The 12867-nt window shown below is 38.3% G+C and overlaps 1 protein-coding gene across 1 annotated transcript in view; it reads left to right on the top strand.

The window, feature by feature from the left end:
- The window catches only part of ADGRG7 (adhesion G protein-coupled receptor G7), an 89115-nt gene that overhangs the window by 13147 nt on the left and 63101 nt on the right, over positions 1-12867 (top strand). The window contains exons 2-3 of the mRNA XM_010598622.3: positions 9365-9478; positions 10670-10774. Of these exons, the coding sequence (XP_010596924.1) occupies positions 9365-9478; positions 10670-10774 (219 nt within the window). The remainder of the gene's footprint in view (positions 1-9364; positions 9479-10669; positions 10775-12867) is intronic.

The following is a 12867-nucleotide window of genomic DNA, read 5'->3' as shown; positions in this document are numbered from 1 at the left end:
TACATACTCCTAGTTGCTCTCCCCCTAATGAGACAGCACACTCCTTCTCGCCACCCTGTATTTCCGTGTCCATTCAGCCAGCTTCTGTCCCCCTCTGGTTTCTCATCGCCCCTCCAGACAGGAGCTGCCTACATAGTCTCATGTGTCTACTTGATCCAAGAAGCTCACTCCTTACCAGTATCATTTTGTATTTTATACTCCAGTCCAAGCCCTGTCTGAAGAGTTGGCTTTGGGAATGATTCCTGTCTTGGGCTAATGGAACTTCTGGGGACCATGACCTCTGGGGTTCTTATTGTCTCAGTTACACCATTAAGTCTGGTCTTTTTACAAGAATTTGAGGTCTGCATCCAACTGCTCTCCCACTCGCTCGCGGGTTCTCTGTTGTGTTCCCTGTCAGGGCAGTCATCAGTTGTAGCCAGGCACCATCTAGTTCTTCTGGTCTCAGGCTGATGTAGTCTCTGGTTTATGTGGCCCTTTCTGTCCTTTGGGCTCATAATTACCTTGTGTCTTTGATGTTCTTCACTGTCCTTTGCTCCAGGCAGGTTGTGCCCAATTGATGCATCTTAGATGGCCGCTTGCTAACATTTAAGACCCCAGACACCACTCTCCAAAGTGGGATGCAGAATGTTTTCGTAATAGATTTTATTATGCCACTTGATCTACAAGTCCCCTGAAAACATGGTCCCCAAAGCCCCACCCCTGCCACGCTGGCCTTTGAAGTGTTTGGTTTATTCAGGAAACTGCTTTGGGTTCAGGCCAGTCATGCTGATCTCTATTATATTGTGTGTTGTCTTTTCCTTCACCCAAAATAGTTCTTGTCTACCATCTAATCAGTGAATACCCCTCTCTTTCCCTCCTGCCCGACTCTCCTAACCAACAAAGAATATTTATTTGCTGTTTAAACTATTTCTTGAGTTCTTATAATATTGGTCTCATACAATATTTGCCTTTTGGCCACTGACTAATTTCACTCAGCATAATGCCTTCCAGATTCCTCCATGTTATGAAATGTTTCACGGATTCATCATTGTTCTTTATGGATGTGTAGTATTCCATTGTGTGAATTCACCATAATTTATTTATCCATTCATCCATCGATGGGCACCTTGGTTGCTTCCATCTTTTTGCTGTTGTAAACAGTGCTGCAATGAACATGGGTGTACATATATCTGTTGTGGAAAGGCTCTTAATTCTCTAGGATATATTCCAAGGGGTGGGATTACTGGATCATATTAAAAAAATTTTTTTTTTATTTTTATGGTAATTCTATTTCTAGCTTTTAAGGAAGCACCAAATCTATTTCCAAAGTAGTTGTACCATTTTACATTCATACCAGGAGCATATAAGTGTTCCAGTCTCTCCACAACCTCTCTGCTGAGATGTTTCAACAAATGGATGCAACACTGGAAGTGCTCACTCATGTTTGCCAAGAAATTTGGAAGACAGCTACCTGGCTGCCAGACTGGAAGAGATCCATATTTATGCCTGTTCCCAAGAAAGGTGATCCAACTGAGTGTGGAAATTATTGAACAATATCATTAATATCACATGCCAGCAAAATTTTGAGAAAATCATTCAAAAGTGGCTGCAGCAGTATATCAACAGGGAACTGCCAGAAATTCAAGCCGGATTTAGAAGAGGACTTGGAGAAAGGGATATCATTGCTGATGTGAGATGGATCCTGGCCAAAAGCAGAGAATACCAGAAAGGTGTTTATCTGCGTTTTATTGACTATGCAAAGGCAATCAAATGTGTGGATTATAACAAATTATGGATAACATTGTGAAGAATGGGAATTCTGGAACACGTAATTGTGCTCATGAGGAATCTGTACATGGATCAAGAGGCAGACATTCAAACATTTCTCCAACATTTCTTATTTTGTGTTTTTTGGATTAATGCCAGCCTTGTTGGTGTGCAAAGGAATCTCATTAAATAGTTTCGATTTGCATTTCTCTAATGGCTAACGATCGTGAGCATTTCCTCTTGTATCTGTTAGCTATCTGAAAGTCTTCTTTGGTGAAGTGCCTGTTCATATCTTTAATGATTTTTTACTTGGGTTATTTGTCTTTTTTGTTGTTGAGTTTTTGAAGTATCATGTAGATTTTAGAGATCAGACTTTGATCAGAAATGTCAGAGCTAAAAACTTTTTCCCAATCTGTATATAATCTTTTTACTCTTTTGGTGAAGTCTTTGGATGAGCATAGGTATTTGATTTTTAGGGGGTCCCAGTTATCTAGTTTCTCTTCTAATGTTGTACACTGTTAATAATATTTTTTATACTGTTTATGCCATATATCAGGGCTCCTAGCATTGACTGTATTTTTTCTTCCATGATTTTTATCGTTTTAGATTTTACATTTAGGTCTTCGATCCATTTTGAGTTAGTTTTTGTGCATGGTGTAAGGTATGGGTCTTGTTTCATTTTTTTGCAGATGGATATCCAGTTATGTCAGCACCATTTGTTAAAGAGACTGTCTTTTCCCCATTTAACTGGCTTTGGGCCTTTGTCAAATATCAGCTGCTCATATGTGGATGGATTTATGTCTGGATTCTCAATTCTGTTCCTTTGGTCTATGTATCTGTTGTACTAGTACCAGGTGTTTTGACTACTGTGATGGTATAATAGGTTCTAAAACCAGGTGGCGTAAGGCCTCCCATTTTGTTCTTCTTTTTCAGTAATGCTTTACTTATCTGGGGCCTCTTTCCCTTCCGTATGAAGTTGGTGATTTGTTTCCCCATCTCATGAAAAAATGTCATTGGAATTTGGATCAGAATTACATTGTATCTCTAGATTGCTTTGGGTAGAATAGACATTTTTACAATGTTAAGTCTTCCTATCCAAGAGCAAGTTATGTTTTTCCACTTATGTAGGTCTCTTTTGGTTTCTTGCTGTAGTGTCTTATAATTTTCTTTGTATAGGTATTTTATGTCTCTGGTTAGATTTATTTGAAAGTATTTTATCTTCTTGGGTGGTACTGTAAACAGTATCGATTTGGTGATTTCCTCTTCAACGTTCTCTTTGTTGATGTAGAGGAATCCAACTGATTTTTGTAATAGTGATGTTAACTTTTCCCTGAAAGTTTGGTAGAACTCTCCAGTGAAGCCGTCCAGGCCAGGGCTTTTTTTTTGTTGGGAGTTTTCAAATTACCTTTTCAATCTCTTCTTTTGTTATGAGTTTATTTAGTTGTTCAACCTGTGTTTGTATTAGTTTAGGTAGGTAGTATGTTTCTAGAAATTCATCCATTTCTTCTAGATTTTCAAATGTGTTAGAGTACAATTTTTCATAGTAGTCTGATTCTTTTAGTTTCAGTTGGGTCTGTTGTGGTATTGACCATCTCATTTCTTATTCGGGTTATTTGCTTCCTCTCCCGTTTTTCTTTTGTCAGTTTGGCCAATGGTTTATCAATTTTTTCAAAGAACCAGCTTTTGGACTTGACTCTTTCAATTGTTTTTCTGTTCTCTGTTTCATTTAATTCTACTCTAATTTTTATTATTTGCTTTCTTCTGGTGCCTGAGGGTTTCTTTTATTGAACTGTTTCTATTTGTTCAAGTTGTAGGAATAATTCTTTGATTTTGGCCCTTTCTTCTTTTTGTATGTGTGCATTTATGGATATAAATTGACCTCTGAGCACTGCTTTTGCTGTGTCCCAAAGGTTCTGATAGGAAGTGTTTTCATTCTCGTTGGATTCTATGAATTTCTTTATTCCATCCTTAATGTCTTCTATAACCTAGTCATTTTTGAGCAGGGTATTGTTCAGTTTTCAAGTATTTGATTTCTTTTCCTTGCTTTTTCTGTTATTGATTTCTACTTTTTTGGCCTTATGTTCAGAGAAGATGCTTTGTAATATTTTGGATTCTGTTAAGGCTTGCTTTATGACCTAATATGTGGTCCGTTCTCAAGAATGCTCAGTGTGTGCAGATAAAGGAAGTACACTTGGCCGCTGTTGGGTGGAGAGTTCTGTATATGTCTGAGGGCAAGTTGGTTGATGTTCCATGTCTTTATTGAGCTTCTTTATGGATATCCTGTCCTTCACCAAAAGTGGTGTGTTGAAGTCTCCTGCTATAATTGTGGAGTTAACTATCTCACTTTTCAATGCTGTTAGAGTTTGTTTTAGGTATCTTGCTGCCCTGTCATTGGGAGCATAAATATTTAATATGGTTATATCCTCCTGGTATATTATCCCTTTAATCATTATATAGTGTCCTTCCTTATTCTTTGTGGTGGGTCTAAATTTAAAGTCTATTTTGTCAGAAATTAATATTACCACTCCTGCTGTTTTTTGATTGTTGTTTGCTTGATATATATTTTTTTCCATCCTTTGAGCTTTAGTTTGTTTGTGTCTGTAAGTCTAAAAGGTATCTCTTGTAGGAGGCATATAGACAAATCATGTTTGTTTTTTTTTTTTTTAAATCCATTCTGCCACCCTGTCTCTTCATTGGTCCATTTAGCCTATTTACAATCAGCATAATTATGGATAAGTATGAGTTTAGTGCTGTCGTTTTGATGTCTTTTTTGTGTGTATGTTGTTGACAGTTTCTTTTTCCCACTTAATTTTTTGTGCTGAGTAGTTTATCTTTATATATTTCTTTTCCTCTTATTCATTGTGTTGATTTTGTTTTTTGGTGAGTCTTTATTTTTCTTTTATGTTATCTTGATGAGTAGGATTGTTAGACTCCTTTGTGGTTAACTTAATATTTACCCCTATTTTTATAAGTTTAAACCCAACTTTTATTTCTTTATATCGCCTTGACTTCCTGTCCATATGAAAGATCTGTGGCTACATTGTTTAGTCCCCCTTTATTGTTTTAATGTTGTCTTCATTTACAGAATTACATCTCTGTTTCTCTGTTTGAGCATTTTTTAATCTTAATTTATTTTTGTGATTTCCCTATCTGGGTTGGCATCTGGTTGCTCTGTCCTGTGTTCTAGTCTTGGGTTGATATCTGGTATTATTGATTTTCTAACTAGACTACTCCCTTTAGTATTTCTTCTAGTTTTGGTTTCATTTTTACAAATTCCCTAAACTTATGTTTATCTGGAAATGTCCTAATTTCACCTGCATATTTGACAGACAGTTTTGCTGGACATACGATTCTTGGCTGGCATTTTTTTTCCTTCAATGCTTTCTATAAGTCATCCTATTGCCTTCTTGCCTGCATGGTTTATGCCGAGTAGTCTGAGCTTATTCTTATCGCCTCTCCTTTGTAGGTGACTTTTTGTTTATCCCTAGCTGCTCTTAAAATTCTCTCTATAACTTTGGTTTTGGCAAGTTTGATTATAATATGTCTTGGTGACTTTATTTTGAGATCTACCTTATGTGGAGTTCTATGAGTGTCTTGGATAGATATATTCTTATTTTTCACGATATCAGGGAAGTTTTCTGGCAAAAAATCATCAACAATTCTCTCTGTATTTTCTGTTATCCCTCCCTATTCTGGTACTCCAATCACTCATAGGTTATTTCTCTTGATAGAGTCCCACATGATTCCTAAGGTTTCTTCAAATATATTGGTGCCAAGTGTTTTAATTTCAGTCTTACTAATTCTGCCTTCCACTTCCTCAGTTCTGCTCCTCTGGCTTTCTATTGAGTTGTCTAATTCTGTAATTTTATTGTTAATATTCTGAATTCCTGACTGTTGTCTCTCTATGGATTCTTGTGGCCTTTTAAATTTTTCATTATGTTGTTGAATAACCTCTTTAATTTCTTCAACTGCTTTATCTATGTGTTCCTTGGTTTGGTCTGTGTATTGCCTGGTCTCCTTCCTGATCTTGTTCCAGATGTCTTGAAGAGTTGTGTATATTAATCTTTTGTATTCTGCAACTGGTAATTCCAGGAAGACACCTTCATCCAGAAGATTCCTTGATTCTTTGTTTTGAGAGCTTGTTGAAGCAATATGGTCTGCTTCTTTATGCGATTTTATATTGAGTGTTGTCTCCGAGCCATCTGTATGTTATTGTATTAGTTTACTTTATGTTTGCTTACAGTATCCTAGCTTCTTGCTTTGTTTTGTTTTGATATGCCCAAATAGGCTGCTTGAGTGAGGTAGCTTGATTATTTTCACCTTTGAAGCTCTAACATCCTGTCACCAGATGGCTAGAGCTGTTACCAGGTATATGAGCCTAAAAGTCCATTCACTTTTCTTGTATGGATTCAGCCCAGGTGTCCAGGTAGTTGGTCATCAAGTGTGTGTTACAGGCTCTGTCCTACAGTCTTAGAGGGGCAGGGGTGATTGGTGTAGGCACAGGTATCTGGTTGCAGCAGGGGGTCACATTCTGAACAAGGCAGGGAACTGACAAGTGTCCCCTGAGTGTCTGTGAGGAAGGCGTGTCCCTGTTTCATAGGGTGCACAGGTGGATGTCTTCTGCAACCAGACCATGGGCACCCAATGTTTTTGGTTGTTAGGACTGGGAGGTAGCACTTATCCTTGGACCCCAGTCACAGGTGGCTAGGTGATGTGGGTGGAACCACTAGTCCTTAGGCCCCTGATATGGGTAGGTGAGGACCCTGTTTAACAGGCAAAGTGGTGTCAAAAATAAAAAACCCACCTCTCCATTGCATAGCTGAAACAGTTGCAACCTGCCAACAAGGGCCTATTCTCCTGAAACGGGCCCACACAGGTCTATGCAGGGGTGAAAGGTATTCAAAGTCTATGGGCCGTCTGTGCTTGGACAGAAGCTGCTTCTGTCCTGAGCTCTCCAGCTTCATGCAGCTGGCAGATTATCTTTTCCCCTAGTTGTTAATTTATTCCTTCTCCAAGGCTGGGAGAATGGCTCAAAATGCACAGCAGAATCTATCTCAGGCCCAGGGAAATTGACAGCTTCTGAAGCCCGCTTGGGGGCTGAGGCATGGTAAAATAAACAAAAATGCTTAGCTTTTGCCGAGAGTGCCGTTCTTCTCTGGTTCAGGACATGTGAGTAGGCTGTGTGGCTTGCTGACTCTCCCTGAGGTAACTATGTCCAGAATGCTACTGCCAGCCCTGCCGCGGTCACTCCAGGGGATCATGCCTGAGGGTTCCCACTGAGTCAGGTCTGACAACTCCTTGCCACTTCTGAACCACCTCTCACTCCCCTGCCATTCATTCCATTTTCTAGCTTTGCCTTTGATATCCAGGGCTCCTACCTTGTCATATATAGAATCGTTTCACTTGTTTTTTTGGGGCCTTTGTTGTAAGAAGGATCACTGGAAGCATCTGACTACTCCGCCATCTTGGCCCTGTCTCCCTTCCACATTTCATCACAACACTTTGCCTTCTTGAGCCACCCTTCGAAATCTTCTGTTCAGCTTTTTTCTTCATCATTTCTTCTGTTTGCTTTAGCTACTTAAATTTCAAGAACAAGTTTCAGAGTCTCTTCTGACATTCACTTTGGTCTTTTCTTTTTTTCCTGTTTTCTTAATGAAATTTTGCTTTCTGCATGTATGCAATGTGATGGATCACATTTTGTGTGGACTTTCTTGCCATGGTCTTGTAACTCCTACCCACATGATTGGGAAGGACTGTGTGATAGAGTAATTGTGGTCCACCAATGGGATTGGTCAGTTTTGCCATCCCTCTGGGTTTGAGATGAACCACCCAAGAGGTGGAAGGAGGAGATACCATCACCACCAAGGAAGACCATCCAGGAGCCAGCACATCCTTTGGACCTGGGATTCCTGCACTGAGAAGCTTCTGAAAGAAGGAGACTGAGAGAGAGTAAGCTGCAACCCTGAATACAGTTAGAAGTGGTGGTAGCAGAGACCTGGCAGCAGAAGACAGGGTGGTGGAAGACAGTGTGGTGGGCTTCCAAGCCCGTGGGGAGAGAAAGCTCACTGCCGGGGAGAGACGTTCCTGCCAGCATGGCCGGGAAAAGGCTGTCCTGATAGAAGAACTGTATCCTGAGTGTTCCTGAGCCTAAATTGTAACCCTAATAAACCCCATAATGGTGAGTATTGTCTGTGAGTTCAGTGTGGCTGTTGCAATGAATTATCAAACCCAGCAGATAAGTAGAGAGTGCTGTGGGAAGGGTGGTTGGTGTCAGAATTGGTAAAGATGTTGGAGGAAGGACGCATGTCTGACCTCCGCCTTACAGAAATCAGCCTTGGGTTGTTGATCTTGATTCTCCCTCTCCCTTGTGAAGTTAGAGGAGGTCAGGTACCACCCACAAGCCATTTTTACAATGTATGATGTCCTTGATATCACCCCATAACCCATCTGGTTTCAGTCATTAGTGTTCAATGAATCAAATCTATTCTTGAGATGATCTCTAAATTCAGATGGGATATACTCCAGGTTGTACTTTGTCTCTTGTAAACTTGTTTTAATTTTCTTCAGCTTTGAGTTGAACTTGCATATGAGCAACTGGTCTGTTCTGCAGTAGGCCCCTGGCTGATTCTATTGAATATGTGTATTCCATTCAGCAAGGTCCAAGTGTATAGGCACCATTTACGTTGTTGAAAAAAGGTATTTGTGAGGAATAAGTCATCGGTCTTGCAAAATTCTATCATGAGATCTCTGGCGTCATTTTCATCACCAAGACCATATTTTCCAACTACTGATCCTTCTTCTTTTATGCCTACTTTCACATTTCATTCATATAAGTATAACATGCTTATACTTATTATATATTCCTTTGTAGCTTCAGTCACTTCCCCTCTGCCTGAAGTATTCTCCTAAGAAACATTACTGATTATGCCAGTCCCCTGTTTTAAGACTTCTGTAGGGTAACACAGGATTAAATCTTAGCTTGGTCAGAAAAGCTCCTCATAATGCAGTCCATGTCTTGCTGTTACGCCACAGGGAATCAATGCTCCTGATATGTTAAATTTTTCACTGTTACTTGGACACATCAATACTTTACTTTTTTTTTTTTTTTAATATTGCACTTTGTATCCTGCAATTTGGGTCACCAATTTTTACCTAGCTTTTCTAGATTTAATATTAAAACCTAATTCAAATAGCACACCTTCTGGAAAGTCTTCTCTGGCTATGTTAGCCCTGTCCACAACATCTCTCCTTTGAAATCTTATAGCACTTACAAGTCTCTATGTTGATTTGGTTTGTCTATCTATTAATCTATCGTCATTTATCTATCTAATCTGTATAATCTCCTGTTTCACTAAAGTGATTCTAATCTTCTTGGTCAAGGTTTTGGGTCTCTCAAATACACTTAAAAAAAAAAATACATAACATCTAACAAGCATTCCATACCCTGTACATATTTTCAGTGCATATTTTTGTTGATGATGGTATTGCAGAGGTTATTTTTCAACAATGGTATTCAAAGGAATGGTTTTACATACAGAGACTAAATGGCTACAACCCTGAATGGAGAAACTATAACCAGCTATTTCATAAAGTATTTTGTTATTTATTGCTGCTTTAGGAACATTTTCTCCCCCATCAACCATCCCAACAGAGTTCTGCAGGCACGGTGGAACCTGGGAAAATGGCAGATGTATTTGTACAGAAGAATGGAAAGGTCTGAGATGTACAATCAGTAAGTCACTTGGAATAATACCAGAGTGTGAGGTTTGGGTGACTCTTGTGTTAATAATGTCAGAAGTAAAGTTTCTGGAAGCCTCCGTAAACAATTACAGTAACAATAGCCATAATGGTAATAACTTAAAAATATGTCGATCAGTTCCATAAATACATTTTATTGATTTTTATTGAATTACTGAGTTGCCTTCCTGGGCTATAAACCTGGACATTCAATACACCAAGTCTGTCTCCAAATACCAAGTTTCTCTGTAAACCCACAGTTGCATTTTTTTTTTTCTGGCTGCAGTGCCTACATGAGATGAGTCCGATAGATCCTTTCAGTTAGTGATATGACATGTTATCCCAATTCAAACATCAAAATTTTAACATATTTAACTTTTCTGAAATCAAGATCTAGCTTCTTATCAAAGTGTATATACTTACATAAGTTTTTGTCTTTATTTGTGTTTTTTCCCTTTTTCCTTGAAACAACAAAAAAGCCAATGCCATCATTGTGACACCATGGGGTTTCCAAGGCTGTAAAGCTCTGTGGAAGCAGACTGCCACATCTTTCTACCATGGAGCCACTGAGGGTTTCTAACCGCTGACCTTTCGGTTAGCAGTTAATTGCTTTAACTACTGCGCTACCAGGGCTCCTTTTTCCTTGAAAAGTTGTTACTAACTCTGTGGTTTGAATCTAATCAATGGTGTCTTAGAATCAAAATTCAAAGCCACTTATTGATCTGAAGTGTGCTTCCCAACACTGAAGCCCCACTCCTTTCATTTCAGGCGCTCCTAGTAGTGGGCACATCACAGGCACCCAATGACTTCAGTTTTTTCTTTGAACCACATTCTCATGATGCCCCTTGCCACTCCAAGATCTTTAATTCTCAAGATCCCAAATAATCCTTGGATGATGAGCTAGTGCTCAGGTCCCACCTCTATCCAGTTATATATTATGCTTTTTTTTTTTTTTTTTTCCTTTCTAACCTGTTGTCTAACCTACTAAAAAAAAAAATCTCTAATCTCAGTTATCTTAACTAGATAGGAAAGTATGAAAGTCCTGGCAGTCCACTGGGTTACATAGACCTTCTATCACTTTTTAAATTACACTAGGTAGATTCTGAACTTTTAACTTTGATCTGGTTTCAAATTTGAAAAGGAAAAGTACACTTAGAATGAATTTTTTTTTTCCTTTCCATTACAGTTAATTTCTGTGAAGAAAGCGAGTATGAGAATTTAACTTTTCCAAAAATTCCAGCAGGAAAATATGGATCTTCTACACAAACATGTGAAATGGGCACTCTGAATGGTATGGGTTTTACAAACACCTCTGTTTAGGCATGAGAATCTATGCTGGGTTAGACCTATGATTCCTCCAACTAGTATCAGGTCCCAAGTATCAAGGAAGCTTTTGTGGAAGAGCTTGACTACTTTTCATGATGCCAGTGTTCAAAATTTAGGGCAGTACCTCACATAATCTTACTTTTCTTCAGAGCTTTAAAATGGATTAGTCACTTATAAATTCCTCTAAATCCTTCTTGGATTGGCTTGATTTTGAGCTTATTCTATCTCTTGCTCTTTGAGTTGTATAACTTGTCCAAGTTTTTTAGTTAGTCTAGATAATAAACTCACATTATATCCACCCTCAGGCTTCATCTTCCCACCTAGGGATGGACAGATAAGTCTGCCCACACAGGGTAGTTCTTCATCTCCTTGGTCATTTTAGATGTCGATTTTGGAAGCATCTTCATACTTTTCTTGACAAAAGAAAATGTCATGTCTTCAACATAACAATTTAGACGTTACATAAAGGTATTCCAAGAATACAGTAGCAAATAATATTTCCTATTTCTAATGTGCTCTCTTATGATACCCAGGATTTTGATGGCTTCTTTGATTTCTTTTGGTTTTTTTATTTCAGTGCTACAGTGGGCAATATTTTCCAGGAGTAGCCTTTAGAAACATATAGATCCCTTTCCTGACAATTAGAGCCCATTATAACACATCACTTTCCCTAAATGTTTTACCTGGCCTTTGCTTTAGTCTGCCCAATCCCTCACCTTTCACATCTACCTGCAGGTATCCCCTGTTTCCTGTAGAACTGGATACCTCAAAAACACAGCCAATTCTATATAAGTTATGAAAATGCTTGGTAAAGCCACTGTCAGTAATGACCTTGGGGAGAATTTCACATTTTATTTAGATGTTCATTTTATGTGCATGCCAAGAGCTCTTTGAAGGGCTAAATAAATTATAGATACTGCTCTTTCCTATGTACTTATTTACCTTATTTATCTAAGGGGTTATGGAGATATGCTTTTCATTTGCTCATGATTGTACCCTTTACATAGGTTCTTTCAATCTCTTGATTGAAGCTCAGGAGGTAAAAGGGGGGCTCCAACTGTATTGTCCATTATTTCTTACACTGGATGGTGTGTCCATAGGTACCAATTTGTGTGTTATATATTTCACAGTAGCATATAAAATAGATACAGCTTACAAAAAGTAACTATTTACTACTGAATCAAGAACAGCAAAAATATCAGAAACTTATCCATCAAGACTGCTGTACTTGTTTGATATGTATCACTTGTGGGGATAAGAGAATCACAATGTTTCCTTTAGTTATTTATTTTCTGAGCAACTATTATAAAAAATATGTTTATTATATTTACCTTTGAATTTCAGATTGAGCCCATAATATAATTTCCAAGGTAGAGATTCCAATTGTGGGCAACTTTTACTTTTATGTTACTTTTAATTCCCAAATTTTGCATAACAAATGACCATATACTCTTAAGTCATTTTGAGTAGGTAGAGTCATACTTGTAGATAATATAGAAGAAGTGATGCATTTGAAATATGGCCACTTAAAATTATTTATTTCATATATTACTTATGTCTGAAGATTTATTATGTCACGGAGTACAGGTGGAGCAATCACATAAGTTAGCATGACTCAAACCTTCTACTTTAAGTGGTAAACATTACTTCTAATACCAGTGTTTCCAGTTGTTGTTGCCTCAAGAAGCAGGTGATCCAAAGCTGGTCTGAGGAAAGTTCGTCTTCTGGTCAAGTGCCTCTCTTGTGACAGCTGGAAGTGATTTTAATCTTTTGGCCACTCTTCAGCATTAGCCATATGTGGACATTGGGCCAGGGAGACTCAGGTGATTGATTCAACAAGCATCTGCTGAGAACCAACCAAATATCTAAGAGGTTCTGCAATTCGATAGAAGTCTATGCCTTTCAGGTGTTACCCAAATTTAGACAAAGAAGGAAAGATCAACATATAATTCAATATCTACTAGGAATTTTTCATACTGTTTCTCTCAGCATAGTATTTCTCCATCACATTCAGTTCAAAACCATTATGTCCCTCTTATTGGAAGGCAAACCTTCCTT

The sequence above is a fragment of the Loxodonta africana genome, chromosome 20 (genome assembly GCF_030014295.1).
Source record: "Loxodonta africana isolate mLoxAfr1 chromosome 20, mLoxAfr1.hap2, whole genome shotgun sequence".
Classification (NCBI taxonomy): domain Eukaryota; kingdom Metazoa; phylum Chordata; class Mammalia; order Proboscidea; family Elephantidae; genus Loxodonta; species Loxodonta africana.
This window is presented reverse-complemented; position numbering and strand designations above follow the sequence as displayed.